Below are 23,131 nucleotides of genomic sequence, written 5' to 3'. Positions count from 1 at the left end.
AAAAAAGTTCACAGCAACTTGGAAATGTAAACAAAGATTAAAATATATTGCTATTTGACCCAGAAATTTCACTTCCACAAATGAAAACTGGCAAAGTGCTCAAGCTACAGGCATAATGATGTGCCGAAACTGCCTGTGGTAGCGAATTTAGAAGCCACCCAAATGTCTGTGATAAAGGAGTCAAAGACATTATGTCACATTCAAATAACTGAAGACATTAAGCAAGGTGATACAGATGTATATTCACTGGTGTAGAAAGACGATGCACAGGAAGAAAGGCAGGTCACACAACATAGGTATGGTATGATTTTACATGTATAAAACTGTATAAGCTTGTAAGTGAACTCTGTGTGTATACATTAAAAAAAAGATCTGATGACTAAATCTTGTCATGGTTATAGATAGGTGCTAGAATTTTTGTGCTATTTTGCATTTTGTACTTAAAAAAACACCTTTATTTATTTATTTATTTTAAGAGAGAAGAGAAGGGAGGAAGAAAGAAAGGGAGAAACACCAATTGGTTTGCCTTTCTTACATGCCCCAACCGGAGACTGAACCTGCAACCCAGGTATGTACCCTGACTGGGAATCGAACCAGTGCCCAACACCTAACAAAGAGCGCACCAGTCAGGGCTATTTTGTAACCTGTACTTTTCTGTATTCTGTAACACTTACAATTTTTCTATAACTATAAAAATAATTGTTTTCATTAAAACACATACATAACAATATTAAATATATTTCCAAAAGAACCCAATTATTGTCAACACACTGACACAAACATTTCATTTTGGGAATCTTTAATTACGATGAAAAACAAGTAATCACTTAGGGGCCATTTGGCAACAAGTTTGCTTCCCTGTTACTCAATACCTTTGCTTCTGGCTCATCAAATCCATCTATGTGTTCTCTGGAAAAGTTCAAAGAGCAAAAATTGTAAGGGAACAGATTCTGTATTTACTCCCCTGTACTCAAAAGCAACTTCGCAGCAGTCTCGGTATAGTAGCGGATGGAGGAAGCAGCATGGAAAATCAGGCCCCATTACAAGCTCTGCTTTCCCCTAAAAAAGAGGCACTACCACAACTCCGAAACTATTCAGAATCACAACTGCAGAGCAGAAAATACTGTGGGTGACTCAAATGACAGTATTTGCTCTGTTTCCAGCTGCATCTCACAGGTACCCAGGCTTGGGAATCCTACAACTGGAATTCCAATCTGAGCTCCATCACTGAGTAGTAGTTATCTAATCTTGTACAGCACTCACCTTTGAAAAAGGATAAATATGTCTGTGATTAGTTTAGGACGGATGACCTTCTGGTGTTGGAAGCTGATAACTCAAGCAGAGTTAAAGTGAACTCCATTAAGAAAGGCACTATTAAAGAGGAAAGTAAAAGCTCTGTTCTAACAAGGTCCAGAAAAGGCTCACCAACAGAAAGACAGTAAGGCCCCAGGATCAATGACAGTGCACGAAAACAGACACCAACGCAGGAGCGTGAAGGAGGTAGGAAAACTGAAAGCAGACCTCCAGTGGGGAGGAGACAGCTGGTCTCAGAGATAGCATGTTACATGAGGTCTGCTCAGAGGCACCAGGCAGCTCTGGTGTGGTTTTAAATATGAACTAAGGTGCAAATGACACTCTCCTAGCATTTCTTTCCCTGTTTTAGGATTTTATAAAATCCCAGAGGCAGGTGGGTAAAACTTACCTTGACAGGGTGTCTCGCTAGGCTATTTACTCCTGGAGCAGAACAAGAAGGAATGAACCTTGTTCAAAGAACTTTGCCCAGTGGGCGTCTGAGATGGAATTAAAAGCTACAACCTTGCTCTGAGAAGTTCACAAAGCCTGCCTTGAACATACAGAATCACAACTCGGAGAACTTGACAGTGTAAGTCACAGGCTAACTGGGCTGGTGGCAACAAATGTTCCAGTAATCTCACTGAGGGCAGGTGACAAAGGAGACATGCCATATTCAAAGCAAAGGATAACATGATACTGTAAAAAAAAAAAAAGGATTCCCAATGACTCAGGTTTTATTTTCTGAACTCTTGGGAAAAGAATAAGTCACACGCGGTACCGACTACACCTAAGTGTGGACACTGCGGGTCACCGCGTACACTGCACGCAGCATTTGGACAGCTTTGAAAACAAAGCCAGGCAGTCAGGAAACACAAGCCCGTGACCTGAAAGACAAATGTCTACCAGAAATGTTAAAAAATTACGTTGGAAGTCGAATGTAAAGAAGCAGGACAGCGAAGCAGTCAGGAAACACAGGCACCGCTCCTGAGTGACCGCTCCTGCCCGTGGGTGTGTGGGACGCTGCTGTCACCGAAGGTGCCCAGTGAGTGAGGCAGAGGGCGGGTGACTGTCCACCCACGGTTTCCATACGCTTTTTTCTTTTAAAGGCTTGCATTTTTCCTGATCATACTAACATACGAGTATGCTCTTGTAGAATATTTGGAAGACATAAAGAAGTACAAAGAGTATCATAATAATCGCCTGTAGTCCCTGCCCAGAAATAATCCCTTTTTACACGGTGGTACATTCCACCTCACTGTGTGCATGTGCAGCTACGCTGGTAACGGGTTATGGTCATAGTGTGCATGCGTGCGGCTTGGGAGACAGCTTTCAAACCTGACTGTATTCTAAAAGTCTCCTATGCCGCTGAATACTCTTCCTCAACACCATTTTTAGTGCTTGTTGTACTGATGTTCTACGGTTTACTGAACAATTTCCCTGGTAGGCTATTTAAGTTGCTTTTAAGATTCTGCTATAATACAACATAATACCATGACAAATACTATGATATTTATGCAAACTTTCCCCCATCTCTCTGATTATTTCCTTAGGATAAAAGTATGGTATAATCACTGGGCATTAATTTTTAAAGTTTTTTTTAAAAATTAGGGTTTTATTTATTTCTTTTTAGAGAGAGGGGAAGGGAAGGAGAAAGAAGGAAAGAGAAACATTGTTGGTTGCCTCTTACATGGCCCCAACAAGGAGACTGGCTCACAACCCAGGTCTGTGCCCTGAGCGGGAATCAAACAGGTGACCTTTCGGTTTGTGGGATGACACCCAATCCACTGAGCCACACAGTCAGGGTAATTTTTTAAGGGTCTTGACTCCCACTGAAAAAGCAATTTCCAAAAAGGCTACACCGACACATGCTCTACTAGCTGAGCCCTGACCTGAGGCTTCTCATACTTTCATCAGCACTCAATATTATTCAAGAACATTTTAAACAAATTCTATTATACTAAACTGCTGTTTTCTTAACAAGATACAGTATATCTAGAATATGAGATAAGTGATTAAAAAGAAAGAAAACATTTAAAACCTAGAAACCATAAATTGTGTGCAGTAGGGGGAGATTTTCGAATTATCTCTTCTTTTACAATGAATTATTTACTGGGGTTATGGGGCACTACTGAGGTCATGTAAAGTGTGCTGGGTATCTACCATAAACAGTACACGGCGCTGTGAGGCCTTCTGAAAGGAATCACATAGGTTAAAAGACAGGTCCCTGGAGAAGATTCCGAGCGCACTGAACCACGTGATGCAGACAGTTCCCAAGGACTCGGGAGACGAGGGCCTGGGGCTGTTAGAGAAGGCCGGTGGAGGAAGGGTGTCAAGGGTTCTGTCTTCTTCCTGATTCAGCGTCCGCATGCAGACTCTCAGGAGGGAGGAGAGTAACAAGAATAACCGGGGTGTTGGTGAAGTACAGTATCAACAGCTGGCATAGGTAAATACTAAAAAGGAGCTTGAAAAACTTTGGAGAAGCAAGATCACCCAAAAGGGCACAGAAACGCTTGGCTAAAAAGTAAGAATTTCATTTCGTTACTACCTCAAACAGTCTATAATCACAGACACTACTGCTACCACAAATTGTTTTCCACATCACTTTTTATGTCTGCTTGAGGAACATTTCGAATATAGCACACAAGGTCCCGTCAGCACCACCTTTGCTGTTTGGCAGTATTGGCACCACTGTGTACGTATTTTCACACACTTCATCAGTGGAAAGAAGAAAAGGAAAATAAGTGCATTAAAAGCAAAATCTCCAAGGATTGATGGCAATCACCAAGCAAGCCCCCCAAGTGGCATGCTTTTGGACCTCATTTGGATGCTCACTGGCCAATTCTGGGTTCAACTGTGTATAAAACTGTGGGGAATACTGTTGGACTCATGTCCAGTGAGTTCTGGTGCAGGGGTGCTACGTCATGGGTTGAACCACAGCTGCTGGGGGTGAAATCCTGCCTCTGCCACTTGCTTTACATCCTCGAATGTTGGTCTGAGCAATACAGTACATATTTATTATTGTCTTAGTAGAAGAAACACATGCTGCTTATCCAAAAGATAAGGTATGGTTCACATATAAAGAAGTGAAAACAGGAAGTCTAACCACAAATTTATGGTTACTGATATTCAATATTTAGACTAATAGTTATTTTATTTTTCTCTTAATTGGTAGAAATGATTCTTATTAAGTTTTATATGACTTAATAAATCCATATTTTATTAAAGTACAGAAATAAATGCACACACCTAGTGAACTTATTCACTGTTAAAATACTTCACATTTTAATGTTAAAAAAGTTAACATTGTGCACACCCAGAAGAGAGGAAAAAATCGAATATCCCTAACATTTTGTCCCTAGTACAGCATGTGATCAAAGAGGTGAAAATTTAATGGAAAGAAAATTTGGAAAGGGGCTGAAAATACAACTGCAGACCTTTGGGCTGCGGCAGGCTCCTGGGTCTTTCTGCAAGTGCTGTCTTCCCACCTCCCCCACCCACGCCTGCAGTCAATGCCCAGACAGCTCCTGCTCAGACAAGGCTGCAGCTGGAAATCTTCCCCGGAGCTCCCTCAGATTTGATTTTTGGTTCTACAGCCTTGCCCTGCAAGGATTACCACTGTAATTGTTTGAATTACCACTGTAACTGTCTCTACTCATCGGTTAAGACCCTCTGCATCTCTGAACAGCTGGCTGGTCACCTGGATGCTTTCTTCGGTTGTTAATTTCAGAACATGCACAAGTGTTAAAAAACATCACTAGAATTCCATACAACGACAGTACTGTGTAAAATAGCCGTGAGGAATGAAAAATATATTTTCTGAGGGCTACAAAGAGTCATTTAGCAATGCCTCAATTTGCATATTTTGCTTTAAAAAGTATTCCCATTCATTTTAAAAGTCATGCAATGTGAAACACTCCCTTAATTATAAAACCTAGTGTGTCACTGTCAGATATACTTCTGAATGACTTAGCACTTTGAGTATATATTTGTTTTTTGAGTAAGATTCCAATGAGTGAGCAACAGTGAGCAGACTGGTTCATGCAAGCATTTCTGATGGTGCTGTTTGAATGCATGGAGAAATCTGTGACAGAAAGTGTTTAACGGCTACAACCTAAACTATGAATGGCACACACAGGGACCCAGCTGGCTCACTAGGCTGTACCTCAGGACCTGGCGTAGAAGGCATGAGTGGATACTACAATATATGTTGAATGAAGGGATGATACTCTTATGATTTTATGATAAAAACTGCATTACTCTTTTTTTCTCTGGTGGCTCTAAAGAACACTAAGGATTCTTCCCTCACAAAAGAATGCACAGATACAAGATTTTACATATCAATTTTAGGATCATGGATCCCAGGAATAAAAGCCCTGCCCTACAATGTAGTGAAGTTTCTTGCTATGAAGTTTCTTGGTAAACAGCCATTTGGCTCTACCTACCAAAATGCCCACTGGGATATTCACCTCATTCACTAAAACACGTGCAGTTGCCAGGCAGCATGGGGTCATACACATGCAGTGATATTAATGAGTACAAGCACCTTAGTAAATGTCACTGGAGTTTCCTCAGCACCAGACAATGCTATCAGTACAGTATTCCTTGTTGAATGGAAAAAACCCAATGCCCAATCTGCACATGTACTCTCCTTTGGGAAAAGTGATCACTCTTTGAAATCCATGTCCCAGTTCCTGAGAAACAGAGTTGTCCTTTGGCAACTAAGTAGTTCACACGCTGCATAGCAAGCAGCCTGACATCTTTGTTTCATCTCTTTACCTTGATGGTGAACTCAGGGGCAAGGGCTGTCTTTCTCAGTCCCTAGACCCAGACTTTGCATCAAGGGACGCCCAAGGAATATCTCTGATCAACGGACAGACCAAAACACATTCCTTGTGTGTAGTGCAGTAGTAGTAGTACTGTATTCACAGATGTTTCATGTAAGCTCTCTCTTTATACATTGCAGTATAAATGCCAGATATCCTAAATGAACACTAGAACAAAATGCAACTACCAGGGGAAAACTGTGGAGTTACACAATAACAACATGTGTGAAGTCAGCCACCACGTACAGTTCTCTACTCAATGTGTCTGTCCAATATTTTATTTCTTCATTGTCTGTCTCTTACTATCTGTATTTGAGAAGGAAATTTTCTAAGTCAAAAAAGTAATTTCAAGGCTTACAGTTTTCTTTGTAACAAAATAGTATATTTTACTGTTAAACTGGTCATCCTGCATTACCTCTCAGTACCGGATTCCCCATCTTTAAAAGAAGGTTAATAGGAAAACAAGTATTTTGTAATAACTGAGTTTTACTTTTAACCAATTATTTTCTTGTTTATAGAAGTCCAGGAAGGACAATGCTTAAAATATGAATTTAAGTTACTAACATTTACCGTAAGACTGTTTCAGAAAGCCTTTATATATATATTTAATATATAAAAAAAGAAATATATATGAAAATGGTAATATATTTAGGAATCTGGCTTAAACTGTTGCACTTCAAACTACTGCTCCATGAATAACTATTACACAAATAACTAATATTCATAGGATGCTTTACATTAATTATCTCATTTAATCCTCCTAACTTAATATCAGCTTGGCCCGCTGACCTTGCACCGTTTGAAATGCACCCTCCATATCTGCTTGGCAATCACCTAGTTATCACACAAGGTCCAGCCCAAGTCTCCTTTACTGGATGAAGCCTTTCTGCCTTCCTGTGTAATCGATCCTAGGCTTTTGTCTTTAGGGGAAATCTCCTTACAAAGATTTGCTCCTGATTTTCAAAAAATTGTATGTAAAAAAAAAAAGAAGACAGAGATAACCTCCTTGACCAATAATAACCATTAAAATAATGAAGTGAGTGTTTTCATTCCCATGTATTTAAGGGTTAAGCTGGGCAGGAACTCTGTTTTCAGAAAACAAAAGTTGGAAACAATAAAGCTTCTACTGCCGAGGCTACATCTATATTATCGTTTTAAGAGGGTACATTACGCTTTTTTGCCTACTTCCTCTTGTGGAAGCCAGGAGTCCCCACTGTAGGACTTTTGTGTGCAGATGTCTTTCCCTCTGTGGATGGGACAGGAAGTGTTCTGTGAATACTCCTGTGTGTCCAGACACCAGGTGCTCTCTGTGGTCAACAGGTGAGATCCACATTACCCCTGGCCTGGTGACCACCACTTAAATGCTGGTAGCTGAAATAAACCTAGCAACTGTCACTGATAGTAACATTAAAGCAGACATTTCCTGAGTCCAAGTGACTGGTTACACATCCAGATGCAGCCAGTGCAGCAAGGAAATAAAAGGCGTGTAAAGGATCACTTGGTTTCCCAGATTAATAATAAAGCTACAGAGGCTTTCCTGGGCCTGGGCTTCCTTCTATTATCTCCATTTCTATCCATGTGGAATTCTTGCTTCTCTTGCCAAATTTAAGGCAGAATTCCCAAATTTATTATCAGCATTTCTCTCTTTTCCTCCACATCCTCTGTAGTTGGTTCTGAGGGGTTGGGAACTTCTCATTTGTCTGTTTTTCTTCATCAAAAGATGCATCATTTAGAGTGTAGGTTGCAAGCCCTCATACATTTTGTCCAAGTTTCTTCATTACAAATGCTTGCATAAACCAAATGGCTCACTTTTGCTCACTCATAGGAAAGTTGCTCAAAATACAAATATATACTCAAATTACTAAAATTTGTCAAAACTACTTTTGAGACACTGCTACCCTGGATTTTACAATTAAGGTAGTATTTCATAATTGCGTGACTTTCAAAATGGATAGGAATATGCAAATTGAGTCATTTGCTAAAAGACTTCTTGGTAGCCTGTTAAAAATGTATTTTTCATCCCCAAAGTTTGTTTTAAACAGTACTGTCACTGCTTGAAATTGAAGCTGATGTCTTCTAACACTTATGCACATTCTAAAACTTAGAGCCAGAAGTGTCCAACTGACAAATCAGTTGTTCAAAGATGCAGAAAGTCGTAAATTAAAACTAATTAAGCATTGCCCTTAAAGACATACTCCAAATCAGACTGCTTTGTGTTCTGTAATGTAAACCCTCTCTAATACTTACTCAAGGATAAGTCTAACTGGGAAAGTAAAATTCTTATCAGCTACAATGGTGAAATCTGAGTCACGATAAGATTGCAAGGCAAGGTCAAGGGCAAGGAATCACTTTTTCCTAATGAAATCTGCTATGTACAATTTACCTTCTGCCCTGTTTTGCAGATGACATGCCTAAACATCAGGAAGATGTTTATGAAAAATTTATCTCATATGTAAGCATTTATGTCTTCATTGTTTTAATGATACAGAACAAACACTAGCTAAGAGGCCACTACTACATAAAAAAACAAAATGACTAAGAACTGAGTCAAATTAATTCTCTTCCTTATGGTATTGTTAAAATTAAGGGGGAAGCTGAAAACCTCTCACAATTTAGGGAGGTTCTAGGAGGAAGTGACAAGTCAAGAGACCACATACATCTCAAAGATACTGACAGTAGAAATTTCAAATAGGTCACCACAGTTACCATAAATAACTTATAAAAAAGCAATGGCCAACAGAGTCCATGGATAGGGATTACCTTATTGATAATGTTTAACCTTTTCAGGCATTATGCTTTTTTAAGACTCCATAGGTAAAACTGCTTTCTCATCTGACCTAATAATCCATATTATTAAAGAAGCAATAATGTTTGACCAAATATTTTTCAAGATATCACAGCCTGTTTAACATTATAGCCTGATATGCTACCCCTCGGGTGTTTTAACTGTATCCTGCACTACTATAATCATGCTGTCTTAACTCATTCTAATAAGAGTCTCTGCAATTTCTGTAATAGTTTAGTATATAACCAAAATTAATAGCTTTTTCATTATCGATTAGGGTCAGATGTGGTAAGTGACCTCAAATGTTCTCTTTAGAGGCTTAAAGACAAAGAACTCTAGACCAGCACCAGCATGTTTTAAAAGGATACCTCAGGGTGGGCAGGGAAAAATATTCAGTTCCCAGTAAGTAGAGGAAGGGGACTGGGTGGTAGGCAAGGAAGACAGGTTTCCAGGGTTGTTAAGAGTTTACATGCATGGGTTCTCCCTACCTGTCCCTGGCCTCCCAGCCTGCCACAACAGTGAGGTTTCTAGAGAGCCGCTAGAGGACGGGGTCTGACCATACCTTCGTGGGTAGGCTCTGGGTCGGGCGTAAGTGAGATGTCATCCAGCTCTCGCAGGCAGAGCCATTCTCCATCCATAGACACTCGGAATTTGCAAAGGTAGATGGTCTCCATGGCAGCCTGTGTGATCTTGTCTGTGGTGGGGGTTGGCATATCGGTCGGAGGCGTCAAAGCAGACATGATGACTCAGCTGGGACCCCAACACACACACAAACACACACAACCGACAAAAATAAATAAAACCACCTCACCGACAACCCCCAAATCCAGAGCTTTGGAACAAAGCTCTTAAGGGGTTGGGAGGTTAAAACACACACACACAAGGAAAAATATCTTATGTTTTACAAACCAACTATTCAAGATAAACAATCCTCTACTATCTTTTCTCATAGACAGCTCCTACCACACAGTAAAATAAAATGATGCTCGTCTTCTCCCAGCTCCTCGCCTTTTATCTTCCCTTCCCTGACCCCTTCTTATTCAGCTGAGCTATAGGCTTCAAATGCTGCAGAGCCGAAGCCACCTTAGCTGGCTTCAAAAAGACTGGCCTCTGCATGTATAAGTGAAAAATCCTTCTCTGTGCAGCAAAGAAAATATAAAAGAAAAAAATGAACAAAAAATAAACCAATATTTTCAATTTAGCTTAAAAAAAATCCTCAACGGCAGAAGCCACTTCCAGAATCAGCTCAGATGAGCTGGGATGCTGAGTTCTGACAGGATTGGCTGTGCGCAGTGAGCAGGGTGGTGACCAAAATGGCTGACTAATGAACTGAACCGAAAATCCAGGCTCATGTGACCAGCCGCTCTGAGCGAGCAAGTCCCAGGATGCTTTATAGATGCTGCTGATGCAGGGAGAACAATTAGGCTGCTCTCTCTCATCCCCACAACCCACTTCCAGACTGTGCTAGTCAAACTGTGATCAGACATAACACAACGCACAGATCCTCATCAATTCCCCTCACTTCGGGGATAAAGGAGCTGGAGAACAGGAGGATGACACTGGGCAATACTCCATAGCGGAGATGGCAAAAGAGGCAGTTAGATTAACTTAACGAGCATATAATTAGCCTCTATCTTTTATCCTTATATATGACATCCAGCCATTAAAATTATTTACTCTGCTAAAGGTGGTGTTTTAAGAAAAGCCAAAGCAGATTTTCAATTTAAATATTATACTCTCAGACATTTGTAATTTCCTTCTCCAAAGTACAAAGACCTGACATTTTATTTATTTATTTTAAATAATTTTATTTATTTATCTTTAGAAGGGAAGAGAAGGAGAGACAGAGAGAAATATCAATGTGTGGTTGCTTCTCATGTGACCCCTGCCGGGAACTGGCCCCTGCTGGGAACTGGCCTGCAACCCAGGCATGTGCCCTGACTGGGAATCGAACCGCAATCTTTTGGTTTGCAGGCCTGTGCTCAATCCACTTGAGCTACACCAGCCAGGGCAAGACCTGACATTTTAGACTTGACAGAAATGCAAGAAAAAAATCCCCTGAATTTAAAAAAGTAAAATCCTTCCCGATTAAATACCAACGTCACCCCTACTGATGTTGCTGAATTTACCAAGTTTCTGTATTAAGCATGTTTTGTGTTTCTAATCAGAAGGTAAAACTATATTATATTTTAAAAATACTCTCATTCCTTAACACTCTAAAGGCACATTCTCCTATTAAATCAGCCAACCAATTTACCCACCCACACACATATCTATATTATTCAAGGAAATATTTATACCTTGCTTTCTGAGCTACATAAATAACAAAAGATAAGGGCTGATAAAGATTTTAAAAAATATTTTGGATCACTGAAAACAAGTTTTTGTTTTTGTTGTTCCTAATTAAGGGTCTGGTTATAAAGGAGAACATACTACTTAAAGAAATATATCCCTGGGTGATTTATTCCATTCTAGAGATTTCTTATTACACGGATAGCTTTATTAATTTCTGAAAACTAAAATAATATTCAAGTTTTTCTTGAATATTTTTAAAATTTCATAAATGCTTCACCCTGATGTGAGATTTAGCTTAATGAAAAAATGCTAAGAACCAGATTCTGCAGGTAAACAGGAATTTTCATATTGTTAGAAGAAAGCTAACTGATACAATGTTAAGAATGCATATGCATAAGAATATGCATATTTAAAATTAGAAAGAAAATCATGAGGTTACTAAGGAAAAGAAAATATTCTAGGTTTGTTCATTTCTATTTAAATCTCTTCCAAAATTATCCTACATCTGGGCCCAGAACTATTCATTCATTCATTCACTCGTTCATTCATTCAATATTGACTGAGAGTACTTCATGCTGCCAGGCAGTGATCCAGGCATTGGGCATGAAACAGCAAGACAAGATCACTTTCTGGAGGAGGCTGAGTTAGTATATTCAAATACTGAGCACAAGCCTTCATTTAATACATGCACATTGAATTACAGTTTGACTCCTTTCTAGCTAGATATACTTCCATGTTATACATTAAAGCTGAAAGAGGATAGTTTATAGTTGCATTTTAAGCCATGCAATACTTCAAAACATAGTAAGTGCTCATTAAAACCTTTAAGTCAAAGTGACACTGAATAGTTCCCGGAACCACAATGCCAAACAGGCTTGGCCATCTGTACACATGACTGATGCATTCTTAAAATACAGAACAGTAAATACTTAAATAAAGCTGAATGCTTTGGGATTGCCTGTAGTCCACCCATACCCCAATTCAGCCTGTCACAAACCATGACAAACAATCTTTCTACCTAAACCAACTAATAAGCATTTACTAACTCCTGAACAGGAGATTCACGTTGACTACAACGCACCAGGGCAAGAACATCTAGGTTAATAAGCAGACAAACTTGGTTAACTTTCCTTCCAAAGGCCCTTTTCTTCAGTTAGAAGATACACGGACGAAGGTCCAAAGCAACTAAAACTTTTGCTATGGAGAGAAAAACCTGCCCACACTGGTTCTCCCTGAGTTTGCCGGAGCTATCGGTTTGGGGAGGTATTAGCAGCCATTTCAGAAGTAAGAACTGTGGGCAGACATGAAAACCTGTATTTCTACTATCTAGTTATACCTGTTTGCAGGTAAACACCCTTGAGCCTTCAGAATGAACAGTTACTCATTGTTCGTAAGCAATGAATTTACTACAAAGAACAAGCACTATTTGTAGAAAACTAATAAAGTAATTCTAAATATTGCCAAGTACTGTTTTTACATGAGGGTCTTTACCAAGTACATGCATTAGCTCAGAATATAAAGGTAATATTAAATCACTGGTAAGACATAGAAACCTTGAACTTTTTTCTCATAAATATACTATTTATAAGATGTATTGAACTATTTTCTCATTTAATCCCACTTGTTAATAAAGACACATATTTGTAAAATAGTTGTGAGGAGCCGGTATGCAGTCTGTGGCACTCACTAAAACAAATAGGCCTATATGAAGTTCAAATCCAAGATGATCTGAACAATACTATGTTCTAGCTGCTTACACAGCTCAAATTTTCCACTATATGATTGATTCAAAGCAAACAAGATTCACATTTTAAACTTAGAAGTTGCATTCCTCTTAAAGTACATTTGCTCAGTTACTTTTATAAGACAAAAACTGATTTGTTCTGCCCAATGTCCCTGTTATACAGCGTGGAAAGACTGTTACTTAAGGTAACTATCATTTTTTGAATTTTTTTCTGCAGAATGCTTTTTATATACCCTATCAAATCCTCACAAGAATCCTGCAAAATAGATACTGATATCTCCTCTTTCCATACAAGGAAACCAAAGCAAAGCCAAGTGACTGGCCAAGATCACACAATCAGTGAGCGGCAGCTGGGACTCCAAGCTGCTTCTGTGTAGATATCCCACAGTCCATGTTTTCTTCTATACTTTGCAACTATCAGCTTTCACACTTTATACCTTAATGCTTCATAAACCATACATTCTACTTAGTCACCTTTATACATTTAGCTCAGGTTTTTAATAAGTGGACATTTTCTGAGAAACTGAGAACTCAGCATGGGTCTTTCCCGCTATGTTCAATCATTTCCAAATATGGTATAAATCATAGTCTTATTCTTAAGATATTATTACAAATACACAGATGCCTCAACAATAGGGCTAGCTTCAGTTTTTTTTTAACTTCATAAAAAGGGTTTCATGTTCTTTCTAACCTTCTAAAGCCTTTCACTCAACACCGCATTTTCTAAGACTCATCTGCACCGTAGTGTGGCCACTGTGGTTTACCCTTTTGTTACTGTATTATGAGGTTATTATAAGGTAATATTTCATTGTATGTATAAACAACTTTCTGATTCTTGTCCATGCTGGTGAGCATTGGGGTTATTTTAATTTTTTCACTTTATATTTTATTATTTAGATACTTTTCAGAAATAGATTTCTATTTTTTTAAAGATTTCATTTATATATTTTTAGAGAGGGGAAGGGAGGGAGAAAGAGGGGGAGAGAAACATCGATTGCTTGCCCTCACAAGCCCCCAGCTGGGGGCCTGGCCTGCAACCCAGGCATGTGCCCTGACCAAGAATTGAATCTGTGACCTTTTGGTTTGTGGGCCAGCGCTCAATGCACTGAGCCACACCCTCCAGGGCAGAAATAGATTTCTTGCAGGTACACCAATTCTTCCTAACAGGTTTGAAGAGACCATTTCACTAATTTCTTTTATAGTAGCTATCTCCTATTACCTAGGTCCTATTCTGCACATAATGGTGATTCTTAATGTCTGTTGACTTGTGCAATTAAATCAGTTTGTAAATCTCACAAGTTATGCTTCCCAAGGCTTTCTGAATCACAGTTTTAAAATTTAAGAAAAACCTCATCTCCGTTCCTCTGATTTCACTAGTTACTATTAGCAAAACTGGATTTCCTTGATAAGTTATCGTGATAATGACAAATGACACTAGTGGAAAGCCCAGATGTTTTGTTAAATTATAATATTATTCAAGGGAATGATGGTCTGTTCACTTGCTCCAGTCCTTCCTTCCTCTCACTTCCTTCCTTCTTTCAAACAAAAATCTATTATGTTAACCTCTGATGCTACTAATATTTCTACAATTGAGGGTTATACAGTTGGCAGACCAGTACTACTTTGTAGATATTAACCAAGGATGGTAGTAAGTACTTGAAAATGATTACAACTGAGACACTGAGTTCTTATGTTAAGACAAACACCACCAGGAGTATAACAATGCACAATCATTTTAGTTGTTAAAATTAACCAGAATAATACTAGAAATAACTCCTTGTTAATAAATAAAGCTTATTTCAAGGCTACATGGCAGTAGATAATGATTTAAAGACATCACTCTACCAACAACTTAGTCGATAATCTTGGAAAATGTATCCTTTTGTCTTAATTTACTCAGCTATTATATGAAATTGGATAAGTCGCTTCACAGAAGTAACAGGCTCCAAGAGAAGAACTTTGCTTGCTTTGCATACCATTTTAAATTAGTATCTACCACTAGAGCCTCAATACTTACTGGTATAGATATGTATCTCTAAAGTACTCCTCAATCATGAAGTAGAATATTTCCACCCTCCTGTTTCAATTCAACCATGAAAACCCCCAAGTCCTATAAAATTAAGCTATATTTATGCTCCAACACAGGTCACTTTAACACAGTTTGTATTCTTTTGTACCTAACAGAATCATTCATGTAATATGTATATGGCACCTACTATGTGCTAGCCACTAGAAATATGAAGAACAAGGCAACAGCCAAGAAAAAAGGCAATTACAGGTGTTTTAGAAATTCCTAAGTCCTTGTCACACAGACAGCTATTTGGTGTTGTTTACATACAACTATTTTCTCTATCAAATTCGTGACCTGTGGGTTTCATGTTCATTCATTCATTCATTCATTTTTTAACAAATAGGGCTTTACTGAATAGTGAAAGAACTAGAGGGTCGCTGCCTGGAAAGGAGCCTCTAATTTGGGGGCACGGTTCCAGGTGGGGGAGGCGGCAAGGCAGGCTGAGAGAGCACGTGGACGCTGGAATCAGAATGCCCACAGTGATCACAGATCCACCACCAGGAAGCTGAGCAACCTTGGCAAATTACTTGTTTGAGAGCCTGTTTCTTCTGTGATGAAATGGAAACAAAAACAACTACAGAGTTAAATGAAACAATATGAGTAAAATGCACAGTGCTTAGCACAAAGTAAAAACGAGTCGGTAAATGTCAGCATTATCATCATTATTAGTTCTCTGCCTTTGAGGCTTCTGGAAAAAACAAAGCAGAAACTCCATTATTACATGAAATGAAAATCAGTAAGGATGAATATTCATGGAACTGAGACAGACGAAAGTGAAAAGGAGATCTGGGCAAAGGGTATGCTCGGGCATCTTCTGGCTTTTGAGGAAGAAAGAAGAGATGGGTGAGAATTTCCCAGCATTCGTATCAGGTGACCAGACTTCATTAAGTTCACAGAAAGGCAAGGGAAGCAGATGAATGTCTGTGGGAAGTCCCTATACAGATTCTAGAGTAAGAACTGTACTCCAAAAGCCAGCATGCTGAGACACTTTCTCCCGCTTTCTACATGCCTCCTGCTGTCACAGCCTGCCAATCTCTCCTTTCCTGTGATTAGGTTTCAAACTTTTCCACCTCTGCTGCACCCTTCTTCACACCACTCGCTGACCCATGCTGAGTGTCATGATCATTTGGTATGGAATAAGTACAGAACCAGGCAATCACTAAGAAGGGCTCTGCTAAGAATGCCACATTGGTCAGCAGTCCCCAACTCCTAATATGTTTTAGGAAGACTATGAGCTTTTCACAATTATTCAAATATAGCTCTAGTACAGAGCATGACCATGTCAATACTTAACCTCTCAAATACACTGCTTTGCTACACTAAAAGCATTTCCTTTCACACAATTTCAAACCAATTTTTTAATGCCTATGGTGTACTATTAATAGACTTCCCAAAATTAAATTTTAAGGTTCATACTTGAGCCACTTTGCACTATTGGAAGAAGTTTTAATGTTAATAAAGTTTAGGTAGAAATGTAACAGTTGTGATGTCCTGTAAAATTCATTAAAGTACAATTCTACTTTTATTTATGATGGCTATAGGTTACCTATAGTGCCATGATAAAGCAGAAGCCTGTATTTTAAGCAAATCTTACAATTAAGGAATTTTCAAAAATACTAGTTAACAAGGATATATCATTATTTCATCCAGTTTATTCTGCCACGCTCTCATCTTCATCTGCCTAGGCTTTTTACTACCTATAACTTACACTACAAGAATATGTTCTCTTTCTTATTAAATTGTACCTGTTTAACACAGTTTTCTGTTAAAAGTCGAACAAAAAGGGAAAGATGCAAGGCAGGAAGAAGGTTGGGTGAGTATGTGTTGAGGCCAGTAACTAGTGTCTTACCCCCAAACTGCTTTCTTTTGCCATCTTCCCTCTGACCTCTCTCCCACCAGCCGCCTCTACTGCCCTCTACCCGAACGGGTTTATTTAAGGCCTTGGTGAGGGAGCGTTCAGTGAGTAAGACCATGGGCTTTGGAGTCGGACTATTTAGGAGTACAAATTAACTCTGTTTCAGTTACAGAAAATTTGCCATATATACAAATACTGAATCATTATGTTATATACCTGGAACTAATACAATGCTATATATTAATTATTCCTCAATTAAAAATGATAAATAAAACAAAACAACAACACAAATACACCTCTGGGGACAGAGCCAGAAATCTATGTTAACAAGCTCTCCAGGTGATTCTGATGTGTGCTACAATTTCACAGAAGACCTTTCCTAAAACCACAGAATCTGGACCTCCATAATATCATCTTCTAAATTCAAGGTTGCAACAATCGCGGTTCGATTCCCAGTCAGGGTACATGCCTGGGTTGCAGGCCGGTTCCCAGCAGGGGACGCAAGAGAGGCAACCACACACTGATGTTTCTCTCCCTCTCTCCTCCCCTTCCCCTGTAAAGATAAATAAAATCTTATTAATAAAAATAAATAAATAAATAAATAAATAAATAAATAAATAAATTCAATGTTGCTCCATCATAAGTTTTGTGTCTTATAATAATTTAGATTAGTCATGCTAGAGACACCGAATCAAATATTCTTATGAAAAACATATGTTGCATTCATCTACTTATATGAAGCCTATGTGGACTCCTCCTCCCCATTTTTTCTTCTCAGCGCTAATTGTTAACAAAGTAGTTTTATGTATTGGCTATTCTATTAGAAATTTTTGTAAAGATTTTATTTATTTATTTAGAGAGAGGGGATGGAAGAGAGAAACAAAGGGAGAGAAACATCATTGTGTGGTTGCCTCTCACGTGGCCCCCACTGGAGACCTGGCCTGCAACCCAGGCATGTGCCCTGGCTGGGAATCAAACCAGCAACACTTTGGTTCGCAGCCCGTGCTCAATCCACTGAGCTACATCAACCAGGGCTATCTATCAGAAATTTAAAGAAATGCTATATAAGAGCTATGTAAATAGACAGTTATTTATCAAACAAAAAATTAATACCTATGAAGTTTTTAGCTCTCTGCCTGGTACAAAAAATATTCTATAAGTGGTAGCCACTAAGTACCGTTACTATCTTCGTAGTCACATTCTTTATTCGTAATTGTTTGGGTTACCTAACTACAATAAAACTTTTGCTATTTAATGAAGTGCCTTTTAGAATGGCACCTAGAACAAAGATCAGAAATAAGAAAAAAGAACACTAATATATAAAGAATGAACATATAGTTATTAAGAGGGGAGCACCCAAAACAAAGTCAAAGACTCAGAGATTACACCTAATATTCTGAAGCTTGTGACTGATAAAGCTATCAGTCACAAGTGTTGTTTGACTTTTTGGTAATGCCAGGCCAGAAGAGTAGGTAAAAGAAAAGTGGCAGAAGGGACAGGAGACATTGGCTGAGAGGACAAACTGATAGACACCAGCGGTGATAAAAGGTGAATCAGGACGGCTAGCAGCGGAGAGGCTGCTTAGCCATGACACAGGAAATGGGGCATGACCCAATTCCCTGTACCTCAGAAGCTCAGGATATCCCCAATTATTTCAGCTGTGTGTGGAAAATACCCCCCTGCATTTCTGTACTCTTAAGAGCTAACCTCCATTTCTATGGAAGTCACTAATTTACAATTACACATTGTCTGAAGAAGCTGAATTTCTGAGGGTTTTCCCCCCATGGGCATTTGCTTATAGCTTCCATTTGACAGCATTTAATGGACCAGAAAGTGGTTCTTTGGGTTCTTAACAGTTGGAAAAAAGCTGAAGGCTAACAGTTTGTTAATCACAGTATAGTAAATGAGGCATTTCTCTATGGTAATGATATCAAAATGCTGTCTTTAAAAAATCCAGCTCCTCTAAAAACTACTAGCATGAAGGTGAATGCTCAAAACTCTCGGGTTCTGATGGTTAGACCCTCTTTCCCCTATTCCCCAGTTTTAAGCAGGTGCCTCGATATTTACGAAACACAATAAAGTACGTTTGTCAATTCAAAACTTGAAAAGCATATAGCAGATGAACTGACTGATGTGTATTCAACTCCTTACTGGGTAGAATATATTTTCTCGAGTACCACTGAATAGTGAAAGAAGATGAGTTAGACAGAGAGTGAGAGCAAGAGAGAGAGACACACACACAAAGAAATAAAAACATCTATGAAGGATAACCTAATATCAATGAATACATACATATACACACATAATATATATACATGCATATACACACAATATCTATATATCTTTATATTGTATGTGTATATGAAACTGTGAACATAAGAGTAATTTTATCACCTTAAATATTCATCCTTAGTTTCATATTATAAGAAAGCTCTTTCTTCAAATCAGAGATTCTTCAAGTACTTCTGTGAAAAACAGTCAAATGCTTCTAGAAGCCTTACTCTCAGCACTGTCCATGGCTCACATAAGGCACTCATAGTTAGGTACACTCAACTTTGAGGTAGGCAGTCATAGTAAAGCTGCCAGTCCTTTCCAAGGATTTTTTCCTTCTTTCTATTCCTCTCCTAGCCCTCCTCCCAATCTCAAAACAGCACATACAAATACAGAAAGAAGGCTGCTTCTTTGTGAGTGGGACTATTTTTTTTTGTATGCTGCTGTAATTAGGAGAGAAAAGGCCAGGGCAGAGATTATTTCAGCTGTGGGCTACTTGCATGGCATTGCCTTAAATATAAATGTCTGCTGCAGCTCTGAGAGTTGGGAGAAGAATAACTGTCAGGTGGTAGGAATGCCTCTTACCTTGTAGGTAAGCCAAGGAGAAGCCATCTCTTACCCACCCTGTCCATCCACAAGATGACTTCTAAAGTTAGGATGGAAAAGGAAGGTATTAAAAGTATCAGACCATGGCATGCAAGTTTTGTGTTGGCCAAAAAGTCCATATGGTTTTATCTGTAAGCTAAAAGACACATTTTTCATTTTCACAAATAACTTTGTTGATTTGGATATTTTGAGTATGTCAGCTATCTCCCGCGTGGTATGACATTGATTGTTCTCAATTAGTGTCTTGATGCGATCGCTAGCAACTTCGCTGGTCTACCTGACTGTTGAGCATCATGCAGCAAGTAATCTCTAGCACAAAACTTCCACAAACTACTTTTGACGCATTCGATCAGTCACAGGACTTTCTCCATACAGTGCACAAATCTTTGTGTGTCAGTTGCCTTTTTACCCTTCTTGAAAATAATAAGCATAATGTGCCCAAAATGTTGCATATTTTCTTCTATCTTCAATATTAAAATGGCTATACAAAAACTCACCAATTTTGATAAGTTTTTTTAAAATGCAGGCTGATATGATAGCTTTCACAATATAATCTAACAAAATAGTTTCGAATGAAGTTAAAGACAATTAAGCACTACTAGGGCCATCTTACAGAAAAAACAAAATGAACTTTTTAGCCAACCCAATAGTTCCTTCTTACATAGTTGATGAGAAAATGGTATAGAAGGTCATATGCCAAAAGGGAAATGGCCCCATTAAATATGAGTGCATATGTCTGTGAATGTATGCAAAAGTTCTAAAAGAAAACTCACCAAACTCAAAGGTAGTGTCTCAGATAATAAATGGTGGTGGTGATGGGGGGTTGGGGGCCCACAGGGAGGAAAGTTCACTTTGTACTCAATGCATTGTTATTATAAAACATCTAAAAATGAAAATAGATCCAAGCATTACTTGCAATTTTTATAAATCAATTAAAAATTACATGGCAAAAACTTTTATGAGATTGAAAAGGTAGAAGCACAAAAATTTAGCAGATTACCAGCCCTCAAAGACTAATGAGGGTTGGTAAGGCCCATCGGAAGCCTTCTTTCACACTGCATTTGGGCATGCTGAACACTTTATGGACATTATATCCTGAAAGATTTTACACTGACACATGAAGCCTGAAAACTTTAGGCTATCACTTCTGCACTTCACTTCTGCACACACTTTTGCTATCTTCATCGGTGTCTTTTAACTCACATGTAAAGGTTAACTTAGAAATCTCTGAGCAAAGTTAGAATTTCTAAAATGAAAAGATAATGCCTTAATACATGGAATGGGGCAAAAGTAGGTTTGCACTTGTGAGTATACTAAACAGTTTATTCTTGTATTATTATTATTAAATACTGTACTGTGTTCTATACGAACAACTGTAAACTTACTTTTGCCCCACCCTGTATAGTCTCGCAAAGTTATACATTATACATCTTGGCAAATACATTAGCCAGAGTTAAAAACTGGGTGTTGAGGAGGCAAATATCCATAAGTTGTTTAGAATGAGTGCAGGGATTGTCCTGGTAATTGAAATGCAAAGTCTTTTAAAAAACTGTTAGGTCTCAGGTGCTCAAGTGGAGTCAGGAGAGCCAGGGTTCTGATGTCCAGGTACATCATAGAAAGCAATACTGCGCTGACTCTGCAGGGCGGTGACAAGAAAGTATTTCTATTAATAAATAGGGTATTCCTATTTCCAAGTATGCATGTATTCTAAGGTACATATGAAAGTAACAGGTTAAAAAATAAAAACTCAGCCTAAAACAAGAAATACTTTTAAGTCAATTTTGTATGTCAATAACATATGTGTGAGTGAACTTCTACTAACCTGAAATGTCCTCAGTGACTGGTCTTTAACCACAGTGGAAGTGGGATATGACATCTTCCTGATAATTTTTCTGAGCACTTACACATCAATAAACTATTTCAGAAATAAAGACCATGAAGAACTAACTATTGGAACTTTATGTGCTAACAAAGTGTGCCAGACATCTGCTGTTATTGTAGGGATTTATGACACTTTAGCTTAAATCTTCCATTTCTGACCTTGATCATACTTAGGCTCCAATTTTTGAACAATACTTAAAAAATAGCGTCAACCCTTAATAAGAGGAAGGAATCAAATAAAATTAACTGAAACTGAGATTATTCCCTACTACTTACACTAGCCAGTGATTGAAAAATTCTTCTATTTCAAACCCTGTACCACAACTGTTAGTAATAAACACCTGATAGAAGTGTCTTCTGCCTTCTACAGTGATGTGGTTAATAAACAGACAACACAGAAATAAATTTTAAGGAGAAAAAAGAGACTGTGCTTAAAGAACAAAGTAGAAAGCAGATTCCTTAGAAAATGAAAAGCACTCACTTCTGCCCTGATTAGTTAGATACTCCCATCAGGAGATTAGTGTCAACCAGTACAGCTCACAATTTATAGTTTTCCTAAGACTCTTAAGTCAACGGTCAGTATTAGCTCTCTTTGTAGATAAGTAATAAAAAATAAAGAGATAGTAATAAAGGAAAGTAAGAAAGGTGACACTGGACTACTTCTAACTGAATCCAATGGACCATAACTTAGGAGGAACCATCCCACCAGTTTTGGACAGGCAGTGTTTGCTTAAAGAGCAAGAGACTGGTAGGCAAGGAACCTGGGTCAACTTCATTCTTTTTCTTACTCGGTACTTAGCACAAATCAGTTAATACTGATGATCCTCAGATTCCTCATCGGAAAAAGTGCATCATATTTGGCTCAACGAGACGTGAGGATAAACTATGACAATCACAGTCGATGCATGTAGGAAATATTCAACTAAGATTAATCTCCTAGACGTTGGATCACGGGGCAGAAAAGGCTGTCAGGGTTTCTTGGCAGTGCAGAGCAATGAAAAGGTTTACCTTGGTGCTTAAAAAAACACAAAACACCCTAGTTCTGAGAGAGAGAGAGGGAGAGAGAGGCTGACCCTCATCTCCCTAGGCAAATTTCTCTCCCTTTTTAGAACTCAAACAGCAAAGTATTTCGCATTTTATATATACCATGCCTTGTATCTTTAGTCACATTTTCACAGTGTAAGATGTGGTCTTTTAAATCGGATTTAACACTCCTCCCAGAGTCTTTTATACACCATTGCCTACTCTAGAGCCCCGCTCATTACAAGTAGCAGTAAACATCTGTTGACTAAAAGAGCACACACAGAGTGGGGTTAGCTGAATTCAGAGGGCTCCTGTGGCTGTGGTTTTAAAAAGGTAGAGGCCTCTTCCAGCCAAATGATATAATCCTGGGAGGTGCCCTTCCAAAGCTCCCCCGCCCCCCATTCTGTTCTCAACATCTCGCGCACCGTTCTTGATTTCTTTTCCCATTCTGGTGGACGAATCTGTACTCTAAGTGTGGAGTGAA

At 38.6% G+C, this 23,131-nt stretch overlaps 1 protein-coding gene across 13 annotated transcripts in view; it reads right to left on the bottom strand.

Annotated features, from left to right (window-relative positions):
• RUFY3 (RUN and FYVE domain containing 3) overlaps positions 1-23,131 on the bottom strand; it is a 70,820-nt gene that overhangs the window by 46,757 nt on the left and 932 nt on the right. For 4 of the 13 annotated variants that reach the window (XM_037148624.2, XM_037148620.2, XM_053655666.1 and 1 more), the window contains exon 2: positions 9,464-9,651. The exons of 8 other annotated variants lie outside the window; for them this stretch is intronic. In XM_037148624.2, coding sequence (XP_037004519.1) covers positions 9,464-9,641 — 178 coding nt within the window. In that variant the 5' untranslated portion in view covers positions 9,642-9,651. Of the gene's footprint in view, positions 1-1,702; positions 1,730-9,463; positions 9,652-23,131 lie in introns of those variants that run through there. One more of the 13 variants, XM_037148622.2, reaches the window with a different exon arrangement.

Source organism: Artibeus jamaicensis, unplaced genomic scaffold (genome assembly GCF_021234435.1).
Source record: "Artibeus jamaicensis isolate MK-2021 breed Jamaican fruit bat unplaced genomic scaffold, CSHL_Jam_final scaffold_1031, whole genome shotgun sequence".
NCBI classification, from domain to species: domain Eukaryota; kingdom Metazoa; phylum Chordata; class Mammalia; order Chiroptera; family Phyllostomidae; genus Artibeus; species Artibeus jamaicensis.
The sequence above is the reverse complement of the archived record's forward strand: the minus strand, read 5'-3'. Positions and strand labels throughout refer to the sequence as shown.